This window comes from Saccostrea echinata, unplaced genomic scaffold, assembly GCF_033153115.1.
Source record: "Saccostrea echinata isolate AGI-Se365-2 ecotype Australia unplaced genomic scaffold, CSIRO_AGI_Sech_v1 ptg000002l, whole genome shotgun sequence".
In the NCBI taxonomy this organism is placed as follows: domain Eukaryota; kingdom Metazoa; phylum Mollusca; class Bivalvia; order Ostreida; family Ostreidae; genus Saccostrea; species Saccostrea echinata.
In genome coordinates, this window is record NW_026889751.1 from 15986413 (window position 1) to 16005249 (window position 18837).

At 32.5% G+C, this 18837-nt stretch overlaps 1 protein-coding gene across 1 annotated transcript; it reads right to left on the reverse strand.

The window, feature by feature from the left end:
• Positions 1-732: 732 nt before the first annotated feature.
• LOC133173509 (neuronal acetylcholine receptor subunit alpha-7-like) lies at positions 733-17215 on the reverse strand. Its single transcript, XM_061308494.1, has 8 exons — positions 17135-17215; positions 7732-7880; positions 7339-7383; positions 7144-7253; positions 4678-4889; positions 2030-2356; positions 1156-1370; positions 733-1060 (listed from the first exon to the last, which is right to left on the reverse strand). The coding sequence occupies exons 1-8, from the start codon at positions 17178-17180 to the stop codon at positions 782-784; spliced, it is 1383 nt and encodes a 460-aa protein (XP_061164478.1). The 5' UTR covers positions 17181-17215; the 3' UTR covers positions 733-781.
• Between the last annotated feature and the right edge of the window lie 1622 nt (positions 17216-18837).

The following is an 18837-nucleotide window of genomic DNA, read 5'->3' on the forward strand; positions in this document are numbered from 1 at the left end:
GTTCCTCAGTTGGAGCTACTAAATATATACATGTTTCATTTGTTAAAATTATATTTTTCTACATTTAAATCAATTATTTATTTCAAACATTGACAAATATCAAAAGGATTTTCTTATTGTACACCTACAAAAGTTTTCATACAATTTTACGTCCAATATAAGTATACCTACGCTAAACCTTTCATGAGAGTACGATGATGCATATTTACAGATTTTATTTATTTTATCGAATATTCGAATATATTCGAATACTTTCGTTGAATATTCGAATATGAATTATTGACAAAATTGACATCCCTAATATATATATATATATATATATATATATATATATATATATATATATATTATTTATTTTCATAATAAATATACAAACATCTTTCACTCACCCTTTCATCTACATATATATATATATATATATATATATATATATATATATATATATATATATATATATATATATATATATATATATATATATATATATATATATATCTGTGTGTGTGTGTTTGTGTCAGTCCTCATCGCTTCCACAAACTTCGAAAATTTTTACTCAGAATGTTCTACACATTCATGATAAGCTTTGAAAAATAATTAATCAAACTTAATATATATCAGTTAGGAAATTTAAACAGTCTTAATACGGATATATTAACTTTGTTCATGTTTCAAAAGATGGAATGTGTTGAAATGCACGCAGACATTTATAAATTATACTCAACGTCCATAACAATGACTACAATTACAACTTTTAAAGAGTATTGGTTTAATAAACTTGGAATTACCCACTAGTCATCAGAGAGAGAAACAAAACGGTGGGTGTAATTGAAAATGCGATAAATATGATTAAAAACAATCTGTCCATAATAATAGCGACCTCTTGCCATTCATTGATGTCATTTACATTCTGTTGAATGTCATATGATAGATCTTCACCTGTCCTGTCAGCAGGATTTCCTATGTGTCGTACATCTACCTCTGTTTGCAATTCTCTTGTGGTGTTTTTCAAGTAGATTTCAGAATCGCACAATATTTTACATTCGTTGCCTGTATATTCATTCTATTAAAAAGAGACATTTAAATTACAAACACAGTATTATCCGTTATCTTCTAATTAAATATAATGATCTAAAAAAATATCAAACAAATTCCTACCTTGTTTTTGTCACCATACTTATTGTTACCGTATTTCTTACGTAAAGTTTTTCTTATTGGACTTCGACATAAACATCCAAGGTGGTGAATAAAAATCCACCTCATCCAAGGAGAAACCCGATTCCCAAAAGTTTTTCTGAAGTGTACGTTTAGTACTACAACAGTCATTAAAAGTGACAGAGCTACCAGACTCATCAGAGAAGCCATGTACATTCCTGAAAAAAAGTCAAATATCAAATTTTGTTCACAAAATATAACTAATATAGAATCATTAAATCGTGTTTCCATTTTATAAATCTGCCTACAAGGTGAAATGAAGATTTTACATTTTTGTTTGCCTATGATTTTATTTGTTCTGTACCTTTTTTGTTTGTCTTTTTACCCGTCCTGTATTTTTATGTTTGTCTGTATGTTTATCTGTCATATATTATCTTTTTTGACTGTATGTCTATCTGTCTTATAAATGTTATGTTTGTCTGTATGTTTATCTGTCTTGTAAATGTTATGTTTGTCTGTATGTTTATCTGTCATATATTATCTTTTTTGACTGTATGTCTATCTGTCTTATAAATGTTATGTTTGTCTGTATGTTTATCTTTCCTTTACATTTTTTGTTTGTCTGTACGTTTATCTATTTGTCTGTGCTGTAAGTTTTATGTTTGTATGTTTATCTGTTCTGTAGATTTTATGGCTGTTTTGAAGGGTGTCATTGAGAGGAAAGGAGAGAAGAAATTGTGTAATGGAAATTGTTAGAATAGAGTTTAAAAAAAATGGATTTTTTTCATCAGAATGCAAAGAAATAGATCACATCAAAAATGAATTATTTGACATAGAATTCAAAAAAATTAAATGTTTGTAATTTTCTGTTTCTTACCTACATACGGAAAATGTTCAGAGGATGCAGGAAGTTGGTCGGTTACCATGAGAAGAAAAACTGCCAAAGACAACAGGACTGTCACATTTAAAGAAATCTTCTCACCAGATTCTGGTGGCAAAAGGAACCCAAGGGTGGCAATAGATGACGTCAGCATACAGGGGAATAGGACAGATACAATGTAAAAGAATGGCTTGCGACGGATCTTTAAGTAGAACGTCACATCCGGGAAAGGCTCCGGGCAGCATTTGTAAAACACCGTATTTCTTTTGACGTGAGCTGATGTCACTTCCCATTCGTTATGGGTAATGTAGTATTCCATGTCCACTGTTTAGAAAGGAAATAATTTTCAAGAGTCAAGAAAGATACCGGTTGTAGAGTAGGATTCCCCCCCCCCCTAGTCAGCCCCCCCCCCTCCGAAATCTGTACTATAGAGTAGGATTTCCCCCCGAGGGGAAATATCACAATAGAGCCAAATTTCCCCCTCGTTCTTTCTCAGAGTAGGACACCCCCCCCCCTCCCCCGTATCAATGCTTAAATTATATCCACAAAATTCTGGCTAAAAGTTTATATGAAAGTCAACTGATTTTTTAATGGAAAATGAGTGCTTTCGATTAAAAAATTGTCAAATGTAGTATTAAATCTTAAAATATTTAGTTTAAATTATTAAGTCTGAACCCAAAATTTGAACTCATAGAAAATTTGTAAAATTAGTCACATAAAAAAATTCCAAAGACTCAATGTCTCAACAACTCTCTCTTTTTCTTTTTCCCTGTTTGTTCAGGAATTTTAAAATGTATATCAGGCCATCTTTGGCCCTCTAAAGGCCTTGAATATTTTATTTATGCATCCATCCTTTTTTGCAAAGAATGTGTGAGAAAATTTTAAAATTTATGTTATTGGTAAGTTCCACATACCATTTTGTGAGTTTTTAAATGGTGCGCTTCTTCAAAGAAAAAAAGCCAAGACTAAAAAAAATTAATTATATAAGAAATACTGCTTTTGCAAGCCGAAACATAGGTATGTCCTCTTGACCCCTGTAGCGTAATATTGAATTTGAAAGCAGAGAGCAAATACTCTGTTATATTTTGCAAAATTTCATTTTTTTTTAAAGAAATAAATAATCAATATTTAGTTTCGTGGCAACGGCAATTATTTTGAATATATTCAAATCCAAGAAACTTGGAGATACACTCACATATCAGTATTATGTATACATGTATTATGAAATACAATTGGAGAAAAAAAATCCATTTCAAATAAAATTCCATGAATAGAGTAAAAATTTGTCAAATCGATTACAATACCCTTTTTTTTAAAAGCCAGTTTGAAGAGATGAAAAGGAAATTTTAATGCTTCAAAAGATTTGATGGTCAGTTACGGAGACAAAGGGAAATTCAAATTTTTCAATTTTCATAATAATTCATATTTTCAATGTAACTGGGTGCCGTTTTGAAGAAGGGACACTTGTGACAAATGTCGCCCCCTTTCTCCCATGTATACGAAAAGCCACAATATTTTATTGGGGGGAAATTTGGCTCTGGGGAAATCGCACTCTAATACTATTAAACATAGTAGGACATCCCCCCGGACAATTGACTCTGATATAGGATTAGGGGAATCCTACTCTAGAGTCATTTTTTTTCCGTGGGGGAAATCCTGATCTAGAGCTAATTTTCCAGGGGGATCTCCTACTCTAGAGCCAGTTTTCCGAGGGGAAACATTTTACGGGGGAAAGCATACTCTACAAGACCTGTACCGGTATTCCTGTATAATATGCTTGTAGCATACATAAAAATGTTAAATATGTTAATGTTTTCATTCAAATAGAGGAACATTCATTCAAAGACGATGGGCGAACAAGGCGACCGAAGTGCCTATAGTGCAACAAACATGAAGGTGAAAAATTAAATCTCAAATATAACAAAATTTTCTTTGATATTTCATCTATCATTAAAGTATACTTTATGTAAAATCTCCACAATTTGCAAAAAATATCACAAAGATAGAAATTAGTTGCCTATAAAATAGCATACACACACTAAAGAGAGCAAAAAGGGCCATTTTCTCATACTTTAACACGATTTTTCGATATGAGTGGGTCTTCGCTCCATTTATTTTAAAGTTTGTCCTCAAAGTTTGCGTAAAAATATACATTTTTTTTGTTAACAAAAAAAATGGAGCAAAGACCCACTATACCGTAAAAATACACTTTTATGACACAATATTTGCATCTTACCGAAAAATACTTAAGTCCCTTTAGTCAAGGGCCATATCACAAACATGATTTAAATGCCATTATTCATCAGGAGCTGTGTGGCGTAATGGTTAGTGCGCTAGTGTCAAAGGAAAATGATACTCAGGCTTTTTATTGCTAGAGTTCGAACCCCACGACTACCACATCATTTATTTTTATTTAATAGAATAACTTTTGTCTAGAAAATTTTCCCCAGAAAAGTTTTTTTAAATTATAATTTCATAAATTTTAATAATGAGAAGTTTACTCTAAATACTAAATTCACAAATTGAATATGATTTGTATATATCTGGAGCTATAGGCATTCTGCACGCCTTGTTCACCCATCTCCTTTACTAACAATTTTGTCAAAACTTTTACTTCACTTCTATTTTATTTTGTTTCCCTTTACCTGATTGTGTCTTTGGATAAAAGTCGAGATCCACACCTGAATATGACCAAGAGGCAAACTTGAGTGGACAAACTTGGGTGTCAATGGGAAAGTATCTAACATTAATCCGACAAACACTGTCCAATATAGTAGAGAATAAGTAGTTGACAGAGCCGTTGTGGTGAACTATCGGCCTGTACTCCTTATGACCAGGCATCATTTCCTCTGAGGCACTATAACGAAGACACATGTTATTACAAGTGGGGGATTCCATGGCAGTGTACAGTTGTCACCAACCGCTACATTTACATTCAGCTTGGTACTATGTTACTTTTTCTGCTCCAATCACAATGACGTTAATAATATATAAAAATGTAATTACTTTCTCTATTTGAACTAGAAAATTAAAACGTTTTTGTTATACATGGCCCTAGAGTTTCCTTACAAAATAATCTTTTTTTTCTGCCTTTGAGTAATTAAACTTGTACACTATTGGTGAATAAGATAAAAAATATTTTTAGTTTGTATTGCATAAAAATGAGTGCATGGGCATATAAACAAATATAAACTTTTGGCTTTTTAATGAAGAAATTACTGATTTGTGGGTATCTTATCACTGCTCACGTATGTAGTGATAACAGGGTTTTAAAGAGTTAGGTTTACTTTATGCATAAAATATGGAGATAACGAACGATAATCGAGCTCAAAGGTCCTTTGAAACAATACAAATCGGGAGCAGAGCAAACACGGAACTCTAAAAACATCAGGGGTGGGATCAAGTACCATGGAGGATTCCTTGACCGGTCACACCCGCCTTGTGCTAATTGGCATGATCGGGCAAACGGAAAAATCCGTAGAAAATTCAGTGTAAATAATGGCCTAACAATTGTAAGAAAAACTTCAGTCACCATTCGACTTAATGATAGATTGTATTTGCTGACTAGATCATTATATCGACCATAGAATTTTGCGAAATGTTGACTTCAACCAAAACTGTTGATATCCTTGTTTCATCAACATGTCAGACTCTATGACCCTGATTAGGGACCAATTCAAGAATTATTTATGTCCAATTTTAAACATTAAGATAAAGCAGGCTACATGCTTCATATCATATTAACAAGAGGCTAATGGGCCACAACGCTCACCTGAGTAGCTATGGCCCTTCTGTTCTTTATCAGATTTTTTCCCTATGTAAAACTCAGATAATATATTGTGGCCCCGCCCTACCCCGAGCTCCCCTACCCTTAGGTTTCATGATTTGAGCAATCTTGAATCTGAAGATGTTTTTACATATATGATTAATCATGGTTTTGCTGTTCTGAAGAAGACTTTAAAAGATTTTTCCTATATTCTTAAGTAAAACTTAGATTGACCATTGTGGCCCAATCCTACCCTAGGGGTCATGATTTGAACAAAATTAGAATCTACACTACCTGAAAATGCTTCAGTATAAATATAACTGACGAATGCTTCGCCGTTCTTGAGAAGAATAATTTTGAAGATTTTTCTTATGTATAACTATGAAAAACTTTGATTGCCCATAGTGGCCCCACCCCACCCTACCCCATGGGTTATGATTTGAACAAACTTGAACATACACTCCTAAAGTATACTTCCATCTAGATATGACTAATCATGGCCTTGCTGTTCTTGAGAAGAATTAAATTTTTTTCTATGCATTCCAATGTAAAACTATAATTGCCAATAGTGGCCCCCTACCACGGGGGGCAATGATTTGGTCAAAATTGAATCTACACTACCTGAGAATGCTTCCTTATAAATATGACTAATCATGACTTTGCTGTTCTTTAAAAGAAAATTTCAAAGATTTTCCCTAGTAAGCATTCCTTTGTAAAACTTTGAAACCCAGAGTGGCCCCACCCTATCCCTGGGGGTCACGATTTGAACAAACTTGAATCTACAATATCCCAGAAAGCTTTCATATAAATTTCATCTTTTCTGGCCTAGTGGTTCTTGAGAAGAAGAATTTTAAATTATCCCACTTATTTTTCACTATTTATTAATTATTTCCCCTTGGAAGAGGGTGTGTCCCTTCATTTGAACAAACTGGAATCCCCTTTACCCAGGGATACTTTGTGCCAAAGTTAGTTGAAATTGACCCAGTGGTTCTGGAGAAAAAGATGAAAATGTGAAAAGTTTACGACAACGACGACGACAGACAATGGACAAATTTCGATCAGAAAAGCTCACTTCAGCCTCGGCTCAGGTGAGCTAATAAGTTCCTTCCCAAAGTCCGCTTGGAGAAATGACTTTGCAAATGTGCAATATTCTTCAGATTTCATCTATAATCGAATAATTCACCGATAAATATAGTTAAGACCTGCTGATATAATTTTGATTTGAAATAATTGTTAAATGAAAACATTCTGAAAATTTTAAAAATATTCAGAAAAAATTGTGATAATAAATGCAGTGAAATGAACAAGTACATGTGCTAGAATTTGAATCTGTACATGAGGTTACCTGTCAAACAGTGTAATATCTGGTGTCCAGACATTTGAATATGGTAGAATTATCTGTGTAATATTTCCATACTCCTTAATATCCCAACTGAGAAAAGGGTCATTCCACCACTGCAAGGAAATAATATCATTTTTCAAATTCAGAGTATTGTTACCCATCAAAAGAAAAGACGGCTCATTGTCAATTTACACTCACCAAACGCATCCAAATATTCAGTGTGATAACTTGATTTTTTTCATCCTAGAAAAATATAATCTTATGAGAGTTAAGATTCAGTCGCATGTAACACTGGACTTTGGTCATTAGAGGAGCAGCAATTATTCATAAAATAAAAACATAAGTAAAATTTATTGAAATAGTGAGCGATCAGCTATGAAAAATTGAAACCTAATGTTATGTCATTGTTGGATATATTTAAATAAATGCTATAAATTGAATCATCTTTAAAAAACGTGTTGATTACTAATTTAATTTCTTCATAACCCAACTTGTCTTTAAGAAATGTGAATGAAACGAACAGTAATGTAAGTTACTTTATCAGATTTTTTAATGTTATTGTAATGAATAAAATAGAATACTGCTATGTACCAGCTTCATCAGTTGTCTAAGAGCAATGTTCACCGCAATGGAGACATTCTCCTTGGGCGTTGTTACAGGAAGAACGCGTGGATCATAATTTTTCAGTAGATCGTTTACCAACTTTAAAGAAAATGCTGTCCTGTTTCTGGCAATAATTTCTGTAGAAATTAAATCAAACGGAAAAGATTAAAGTATATTATAAAGTATATTATTTAATTGTTAATCATTCATTGCAATTGCTCATTGCAGCTTACCATGTATATTTGGATTTCAAGTTAAAATGCAAGAGATAATGATTTCATATTTAAGAAAATTTCCGAAATTGCTTTAAAATACTATTGAGTTTTTCAGCTAACACTGCTGTAAAAAAAATTACTAATTATGAAAACAAGAAACTGGAACAAGTGTAATTAGACACTAGTTTAAAATCAGTACATAAAATCAGTACAGTGATATCAATATGAAATTAGAGTTCACTTATAAAATAATCAGACCTAACTACAACAACAATTCGGGTCGAGGTTACTTGTTGAAATAAAAGGCCATTAACGATGGAAGAACTCTACAAGTTTATTTTGAACATGTGTTTTCTGTAAATTCAGGTCTAGCAACGATATTAAAAGGGGCAACCTAAAAAAGGGGGGGGGCTTGTCCAAGGGGGAGGGGTTCACCTTTCTTTACTTTTTGGTACATTTTTTTCGAATACTGGAATTTGTCAGTGCTCGACATTTACAGCAATAAAATATGGGAGAGCCAACCAGCAGCTAAATGAAAATTTATATATTATAATCACAGCAAAAAGAATATACTCGGAAAAAAATTCTTAATACAATAGGCAAACAAGCGCTGAATTAAGTTTTTTTTTATTTCATAAAATATCAAACTTTCATTCACTGTACAATGAGTTTTAGCGTGTCTGTATAATATGAGCAGAGAACCAAACCACGGTCAAAATGTACGATCCTCTCCCATTCTGGAGAAAGAGCTATATGCGGTCTCCGGACCGTGGCTTGAGACGATGAGGATCAAAGGATGTTTTTAACGATCATTTAGCCCTGCCAATAAATTAAAAAATGAAATGATTTGGGATGCGAAACTAATGATGTTTACTGAATATCTATAGACTAAGGGGGTTTTCGTATCTCTGAATACCCGTTGTCTTAATCTTAAATATTTTCTTTTGAACCAAATTATGGACTAATGCCATGTTAATCTTATAACACGATAATTAATTAAATTTAACATAATGTTAGTCTATATTTTGGTTCAAAACAAAACATTGCAGAAGAGAACGGGGTTATTTATGTTATCTTAAGATTAATACAGATCTCAAAATTATTATAAGTTATGAGAGTTTTGTGAAACAGCTATGGTGCAATCTTGAAAAAAGTAGTTTTTTGGACTTAAGACAAATCTTAGTCATAAAATAGTTTAGTGAAACGGACACCCTGATTATCAAGTGATATTCAAGGATTCTTCTGGTCTCGTGCCTCAGATTTCCATAAATATAACTTTTTTAATTCATGTGTATTGCGAATGCACAGTTAAAGGTCATAGGAAACGATTCTTAACATTAGGATTTCACTTTTTAAGCCCAAAGCTATATGTGAAAGAATGTTAAATTACGAGTAGTAATATTTTTTGGCCTTTGTTCTACTGAAAAATAAAGGTGAAAACTTTTCAACTTGTTACTTTTCTTACCCGCTTATCGTTCTTGATTTTGTGGTTTTATGACGTCACAAGAGCCCACTGATGTAAACAGAGCATTAGACTAATGTATTTCTACCATATTTTTATCTAGTTAATTTAAGTTATTTTTGTTAATATAAATGTGTCTATGTTTTCAGTGAGTTATCTGATTTCGTAGTTTAGTCAGTTTGAACGAGTCGTTAATAAGGCACGGCGACTCAAAACGGGGGCTTTTTATCGGAGGATGATCCTGATGGATATCCTATATAAAATTACGCTTAAATTAAGCTACAACTTCGATTACTTACTCTGCATCAAACCTTTAGAAACAAAAAAAAAAAATATTTCCCTGTTTAATACACATATACGACATTCCTGTGGGACGTGAAGACCGGTCCTTGGGATGAGACCGTATAAACCGAGGTCCCGCGTCGCAGTAGGTGCTGGCACGAAAAAGATCCCTCACTGCTCAATGGCCGTAAGTGCCGAGTATAGGACAAAATTTGCAGCTCTCCACCGGCAAGTGGTGGCGTGCGTCTCCATATGAGTGAAAAATTCTCGAGAGGGACGTTAAACAACAAACAAACAAATATATACGACATTCCAAAAGGATTCCATCGTCATTAAAAAAAGTTAAGTCGTTTTTTATTCCAAGAAAAATCGCATAATGCAACATAAAATAGAATAGTTTATTAAAAGTGACCTTTTCTGATCTGAATAAAAATTTTGATTAAGCCTATAATATTCTGTTAAAGAAAGAATATGACACTTATATGGGAAATATCCCTAATGTGAATCCCGAAAATAAACACGGAGCCGGTGGTATTGAAGTCCATGATAAGCGTGAACCACTGAAAATGTCAGCGTCTTTGAAGTTTCGTTTTCCCCGATCCGAAACACACATATTGCTGTAAAAACGATATAGCAATAGAATCCCTGAGTTTATGACATGATCGTATTCTTCTATAAAAAATATATATATATATAAAGAAGAAATGTTGAGCCCAGAGCAAATGAGATTGTTACGATGCCGATACTTTGTGCAGACACGGTTTAACTCTACAATATCGAATTTTGAAATAATCAGTATGTATTAGTAAACAGTACAGTCCGTGATCAGTTTGAAAATCCATCCATCATTTGCGAGACTGCAATTTTAACATTAATGTTCTTTTTAACAGATGATAAAACTTTTGAAATTATATCCTTTACAAAAAAAAAAAAAAAAAAAAAAAAAAAAAAAAACATAAATATAACACACACTGGAAAGACAAACAGGTTTGTATATACGATGATAAGTACTGATCTATGATAATGAATTTGGTAGAATCCTTATTCTTCATAGAAATATTTCCACATGTTAGAGCTGCTTTTTTTTAAACGTCGTTTGTACTAACTCCCATATATACAAGTTTACGTATAGTTCTTGCCAGAGTTGTTTTTAACCCATCTGCAGTGTGTTTAAAAACGACACGATTATTTCAAGAACTTTCAATTACAAAAAGAAAGAAATAACAAGGGGGATGGGAGGGGGCGCCAGAGATCGGGTATTGGTGGTGATGTTGTACATGAGTAAGTGAATATTAAGACAGTGTCAAATGATAAGAATTGATTTAATTATATAAAACAGTAACACAAGAAATTTTTTTCTTGTTTTTTTTTAAGTCATGCGATAACGCAGCAGGTACGTATCGTTTGTCAAGAAAAGTGTCATACTGACAGTGTTGGACTCTCTGTGAAAGTAAAACTAGGTTGTAAATAAATGATTTCATAAAAACAACTGCCCTGGTTATGAAAAATGAATTCATTCTCACTCTCCCTTCTTTCTCTCTTCCGATTGCTTTATTTTTCTCTCAATACATCAAAGTGTCAAACGATGAAAATGATCACATTTTGATTGATAAAAACATGCAAACATCTTGCAAATATGCAATGGAATTTTTAAAAAGAAATACTTGCTTGTTTGAAGATCGTATATTTATACTAGGTTTTAGCCATGATTATGATATTCTTTAAAATTAAGCTGCAAAATGACATGATAGTTTGTAAACATTGCATAGCTTTGAACAGCGATTGGGCCTTACTGACGTCATATGCTAAGGGAGATAAGCAACGTTAGTCAAAGTGAATTTTCACGACTGAGTAATTTTGATCGACTGTGCTGTAGCTATGTTGCGTTAAAAATCCAAAAAACAATTTCAGTCTTATTTTACCAGCTCATATGAACTTATTCCCGTATGTAACTCAATATGTTCAGGTAATTGTCTCCTATGACCTTTAAGATATCGGTGATTTATATTTTGGGAGGAAATAAACATTTTGTAAAACTTTCAATTTACGGCATTTTTTTCAGGACTTTTAAGTCCGCTCATTCTTTATACATATAAGTTTTGTTAGAAGGCATCAATATGTACTGCAGTAAATACATGCATTAATTATAAAACATAATTTAATTATAAATTTGTCCATAGTGTTTTCGAAATTGTCATAAATAGAGAATGTTTTGATGATTTTCCCACTTTCTATGTGACCTTAAACATTACTATTCCAGAAGACCAAATACCTTTATGTTCAATATATTGTAATACAAACAATTAACAAAGAAATAAGTAATTTAGGAAATTTTTATATTTTGTTAACAAACTACGATCTGAATATTTGAAGCGAAAAAAATTTAGTAATATGACAGTTGATTCATATGTTTGTAATTGTATGTTTCTATATATTATGTATGTATGGTATAAATGCATTGTAAAGCCTATGAAATGTTTGTCCAACAAAATAAAGAACTGAACTGAACTGAGCTTTTATCACAATGGCTTGAGGTTAGTAAACGTTGCAAATGATTGGTCCAATAATTAATCAATTTACACTGCCCATTCAAAATGTCCCGTACAGCTCTCAGTGTTTTAGTGGAATCTTTGGTGTTCAGAGTAAAAGCATGCAATAAATAATATAACATATCCTCTGTGATAAGGAGCATAAAAGGATCTAGAATTATACTAACGACAAAGTCGCAAAAAAGTCTTAGATTCATGTATTCAGTGCATTTAGAGTACCGCTACAGTAAAGTTAGTTTTTGCTACATATTTAGGATAAGATCCTAACCTACCTCATGTCTTTATTTTTCATTACCAATTATAATAAAAATTTTAACATATTTTATTTTTATCAGCAATTAAAAGCGGACGTAGGTAGAATTTTTCACGGCAAGTGTCGTCGGTAGTTCAATGGCTTTGTTCTTGTCTTAAACGTTACATATACGTATCTTGCGCGATTCTACGATTTACCTCGTTGAAATATATATAGATACATTTCTTTTTCAAATTTATTGTTCAAGAATGTTAAATGTAACATTTAAGAATCAGTGGTACGTATTTAATTTGTGTATATTCAACCATTTTTGAAATTTTTGGAGATAATAGTTAATCACCGACCCAAAACACTACAACTCTTTAATTATATATTACTACAAATCGAATATTGAGAAGATATTATTTAAAAAATGAGTAATATTTTAACACAAATTTAAACACCAACACACCCATAGACAAGACCCATTACAATCCCAGCGAGAGAGAGAGGGGAGGTTGAAGAGGGAAAGAGCGACTGTGAATAAGGGGGTAATGGGTGAGAGAGAGTGGGTGAGTGAGAAAGAGAGGAAGGGTGAATGAGACAGGGAGCTAGAAAGGGTGAGAGAGTGAGAGAGAGGATGGTGAGAGAGATAGGATGAGTGGGGGAGACAGAAAAGGAGTGAGAGAGAGAGAGAGAGGAAGGGGGAGTGCGAGAGAGAGAGGAAAGGGAGAAGATGAATGAGAGGAAAGGGAAGAGAGTGAGAGGAAGGGGGAGTGCGAGAGAGAGAGAGAGAGAAAGGGGGAGGGTGAGAGGATGGATGAGAGAGGATGGGAGAGAGTGAGAGACAGTGGATGGGTGAGTGGGAGAAAGTGTGAGAGAGACAGAAAGGGTGAGTGAGAGGAAGAGAGGAGTGATTGAAAGAGTATCAGAGAGAAGAGAAGTGGTGTGAAAGAGTTTGAGAGCACGAGAGAGGAAGCATTTTTATTTCAATCACCAGGGAATTCAGAATTAAATAAAGGGTTAATGAATTTATAGAAAAACTTTTATTCCATCATAGAAAATGTGTTATGAGGTCAGGTATGATGGGTTATTGAACAGGTATGATGGGTTCATAATTGTTATAATATCATCTTAATTGAATTTGACAAAGACCCACCCCGACTTAAACACCCTGATTGATCCGCCTTTGCAATTGCATACAAAACAGTATGCAGTTTCAAAAGCTTATCTGAGGCACGGCAACATTAGATTTATAATCCCAAATATTTTTTTAGTTTTCACCTGGGAACGGCAATGAGCATTTATATATCGTTTTTGAGTGTGTCCATTATCAAGAGAATATCGTTTTTAGAGAAGCCAAACATCATCAAGATTGATTGTATATTGTTTTACGTCCCATTCGAGAATTTTTCACTCATGGGTGAATTCAAAAAAAATGACCACCAAACTGAATTTTTTTGGAAAAATTCAACTACTTCTAACATATTTTTCACTTATATCATCATATTGCACATGCATTCTAGTTTAAAATCCTGAAGTGGCAATAGAATAGACAATTTGATTAAAAAGTTTCAGAATTTTTATTAGTAAAATTTCTTTTGAAAAAAGAAAAGATCATTACACCTTAAAAGACTTTCTAAAATACATAATCACAAGAAATTATAGTTTTTTATGCTTCAAAATGGTAAAAGGGGTATAAATGATCAAATCTAGACCTTGATTGAGTATCTTCTCTTGTATGTGTGACAAAAAATTGGCTTTTTGATTGTTATTTTACATTATTTTTTCAATTCTGGTTTGAAAAGTTTTAATAAGAAAAAAATATGAAGCAATAAAATTCCCCAAATTTCACTTTTTTGTCCGTTCAAGTCATTTCTTTAAATCTAAGCCAAAAAAGAATTTTTATATACGAGTTCTCTTAAAAAAATACTAGATTTTGAAGTGACCCTATGTTACATTATTGTGTTGCACTCCTGACATCTGATATGTATTTTATTTAACATTGTTTTAAAAATTATAACACACAATAACCCATTCTTACTTTGTAAATTAATTTGTCATTTTGATATTTTTCATCGTTTACGGCAGGTTTTTCATATTTTGAAGACCTTAACACATGATTATTTGCAAAGTGTAATATACATAATTTGTATCTAAAACTATATGTGAAATGATGAAAACTATTCCCTGAATTGACAAGAAAATTTCTGTAATTTGTTGATAGACATAGTGTTTTGAACATCAAATAGTATCAAACATTTTTTTCAACTCATTTTTTTAGTAAAGATAATTAAAAAGCATTGGTAATTATAAAGCAGTTTTGTTGCACTCCAGACTGCAGTAAAATTTAAAATTAAAATCGTAGAACACAAAAATTCATAAAGTGTTGGCAACATGAAGTGGTAATGAAATTGTGCAATATTTATAGTCCAATACTTCATAATTAAAATGGATGAAAGTATTTGAAATTCATATTTTATCTGGAATTATTCTCTATTTATGCCAAAAAACTAGCTTAAATGTATATTTAGAAGATAAATATTTTATAGCATATTTTCCTTTAGAGGACAAACACAGTAACCCACTAGAAAAATTCTACTCATCATTTTTTCTTTATTTTTATTCTTATTGGATGATTTATAATTCCAACATATTTGTTGCACTCTTGACCAAAAGTATTGGGACCTTTAAAGTAGAATTGTGAAGTGAAAATCACATAGGAACTTGTTCTGTTGTTTCAGTGAAGTTGAGGAGGAATTACTTGAATTTTATGACAATGTTTTAGTGTGTTTATTTTTAACATTCATTAAAAAAATCACAAAAAAGACAAAAACACATCTGAATTGATAAAATTGAAAAAGGAAGGATTTTAATAATAAAACTGTCAATAATTTAGTATTAAATTATACAAAAAGATCATTATTAATTAATGAATACGTCTAAGCATGAATAGAAGTGTTTTTGTCACACAACTTGAATCTTTAAAAAAATGTGTTGCACTCCTGACCATAGAAATATTGATCTGAAGCACAGACAGATCCTGTAATTGATAAATCTATTTGGTAAAAATGTTCTTTGTGTCTTTCTTTTCCAAAATAAAAATCAGAAAATCATATAAAGATAATAGTTTTTTCATGCTTGGGAGCAAAACATCAAATGTTGCACTCCTGACATTATTGGGTATGCACATATACTTGACTCTAATTAATGCTGCTTGTGATTTATATAACATTTTTAAGATTTAAAATGTCTATCAGTTATTGTTTTACACTTCGAAAATTCTTTTTTGTCTTGATTTTCTTTCAGAATTTTACAATTGATGTTTTTTTGGCAACACTACATTTTTTCTGTTGCACTCCTGACATGGTATGACATTTTTTTAAACATCAGCCATGACAACAACTTGATTAAACAAAAGTTACTACAGCCCACATTTAAAGCTCAATACTTTGAATATTATCAGGAAAGTCTTTATTTTCAACATAAAGCATTATTATTTATTTCACAGATCTCCAAAAAATATTGAAATTTCAAAATGTCACAAAAAGGTGTTGCACTCCTGACAATTTTAGCATCATTTTTGGGCATAACTTTTTTGTTAATTGAGATATCAACCAGATATTTGGCAGGTATTTAGACACTATCTAAAGACATATGCTGAGACATAGAAATCTATTTTCATTGCCTGTATTTTTAGTGTGGGTTGATAAATATGCATTTGGTCATTTTTTTTGAATTCACCCTCATATAGAGACGTCACCATATACCGGTGAAGGGCTTCAAATTTTGACCTTTACTCGGCACTCAGGGCCATTGAGCAGTGAGGGATCTTTATCGTGCCAACGCCTGCCGTGAGACGGGGCCTCGGTTTTTAAGGTCTCATCCGAAGGACCCGCAACTTTCACTTCAAAGTGCCGAGCGCATGGCGAAGGAACAGTTGCTACCTATTTTTTATCGACTTAGGTCTGTCGCGGCCGAGATTCGAACTCACGACCTCCCGATCACGGGGCGAGCGCTCTATCAAACATCATCAAGAACAAATGCATCTAATCTATAACGGATGATTTTGGTCGCCTTGTAAGTTGTTAAATAAGATTCACACTCTTCATCCCATCTATCTAGTCCTCAAGTTTAGAATAACATTAACTCAAAATTTAAATCTACCCCTGGCGAGGTTTAGACTAAGCTTAACATCTGAGCTGCGCTCACCTTTGAGATGTGGAATAGATTTATAAAATGTTAGCTGTTCTTAGTGGTAAACCGGGTTCAATCACAAGTGTGAATACGGGCAAGAAAGGGGGGAGAGAAAGCGCGAGAGAGACAGGGAGAGGGGGAAAGAGGAAAAGGGAGGAAGAGAGAGAGAAAGAGAGAAAATTTAAACTGTTGCTAGTTACTTTCTGTAAAATAACTGCACCAATATATATATATATATATATATATATATATATATATATATATATATATATATATATATATATATATATATATATATATTAAGTATTGACCTCTCTGCCGAACAGATATCGTCTTACCAATGCATGTAAATTATTGGTCATTTACTGGACCTGCTGTTTAGCCTAAAAAAAAATACATAATTAGGTATGATTTAATCGAGAATTTTAGAAACAGGTAAAAGATATTTTCTTACCTTGTGTAAAAAGTTGTAACAAAAACAACTTGACACTGATCAACATCTCGTAGTTATTGGAGAAGTATCCTTGTTGCTGTGACCGAAAAGTAATATTGCGAATATATATCTTGTTAAAGATAAGCACCATTGCGAGCATGCGCAGTTATTAAACGTTATTATCTCGATCAACAACAGAAAATGATGCCAACTGCATCTGCGAGAATATTGACCCACTGGGAAAACAGATGTGTAGGTTGAAGTGATGCAAAATTTATTTATTATTCATGTACATTATTTTCTAAAAGCATAAAATTTTCCAAACTATGTCATTACTTTTGGGTACTCCTCTTGCTCTTTTAAAACAAATGAATACAAATTGTAATTTAAATGGTAATTAAATTGTCTGAAATGTAGAAATAATTTGCCATAAAAAATTGGTCAAAATTTGTCCTTGGTAATTTGAGGACAAAAATGTGTCTCCTGCATGAATATTTGTAATTAATTAAAAACAAGAGGCGTAAGGGTCAACTGATCACTTTGGCCACGTCCTACCCCCGGGGGTCATGATTTGAACAAACATGAATCTACACTACCTGAGGATGCTTCTGTACTAATGTGACTATTCATGGCTTTGCTGCTCTTGAAAAAAAAAAGATTTTTAAAGATACTTCTTAAATATTCCTATGTATAACTTTTGATCCCCTGTTGTAGCTACACCTTAATTACCCCCGGGAGTCACGATTTGAACAAACTTGAATATATACTATCCCCCCTCATATAATGAAGTTTTCACATACATAAGTTTAAAGGAGGGTGTAGTCCTTCATCTGAACAAATTTGAACCCCGTTTTACCCAAGGATGCTATGTGGCAAGTTTGGTTGAAATTGGCCCAGTGATTCTTGAGAAGAAGTCCAAAATGTGAAAAGTTTATAAACAACAGACCGCCGGACACCCTTCGATCAGAAAAGCTCACTTGAGCCTTTGAGCTAAGAGCTAAAACCTTACATCAATGATTTTAAGTAATATTACCCACTGTCGGAGCATCAGTTCTCAAAGTACAAAATCATTCAAAATAGTAATACTAAAAGTTTTAGGGGAGAATATTACTTGAAAGACGATATTTTTATTTATATTTCTTCCAAACAGTCTCTCGAATGGTGCAGCTGTAATTTCAATATACTTTGTTTGACATTTAATTGTGTATTCATTAATCATTGGACTTTCTGATATTTATCCACAATCATTGTGTAATTCCGTGTCATATCAATTATTGGGCAATAATAACTGACAATGTTATGAGGGGAAACGAGGGAAAATCCTATGTGTCATACTAGTATAATTGAAATACTTGACATTGGAAAGTTCCTGTTGGAATATCTAACACTTGATCGAATAACCATCATTTATTATTTGGGAGAAATTTATCAAAATAAACAAATGTTGTTGCAGACTACTATTTTTTTTGGGGGGGGGGGGGGCTTAAAAATCAGTACAGTGACTCAATTTTGCAATAAAACTCTTAATTTATCAAAGACGCTGATAGCAGACTTTTTGGATAATTGGTTCAGCTTAAATAACTAACAAACCGTAATATTACAAAGACATCTTGAAAGGATTTGGTCTATTGAGTATTGACTAGGACATTATTTTTATTGAGTTCTCTTGATTTGCATTACCATATGCAATTTATATTTTTATAAACAACACTTAAAACATTCGT

Bases quoted from the DNA above. Each gene is read 5' to 3' on its own strand.
- LOC133173509 (XM_061308494.1), bottom strand. From the start codon at position 17,180: ATGTTGATCAGTGTCAAGTTGTTTTTGTTACAACTTTTTACACAAG. The intron at 4,890-7,143 runs GTAACCTCATGT...TCTTCGTTATAG, and splicing joins GATATTACACTGTTTGACAG to TGCCTCAGAGGAAATGATGC. The intron at 1,061-1,155 runs GTAGGAATTTGT...TCTTTTTAATAG, and splicing joins AGTATGGTGACAAAAACAAG to AATGAATATACAGGCAACGA.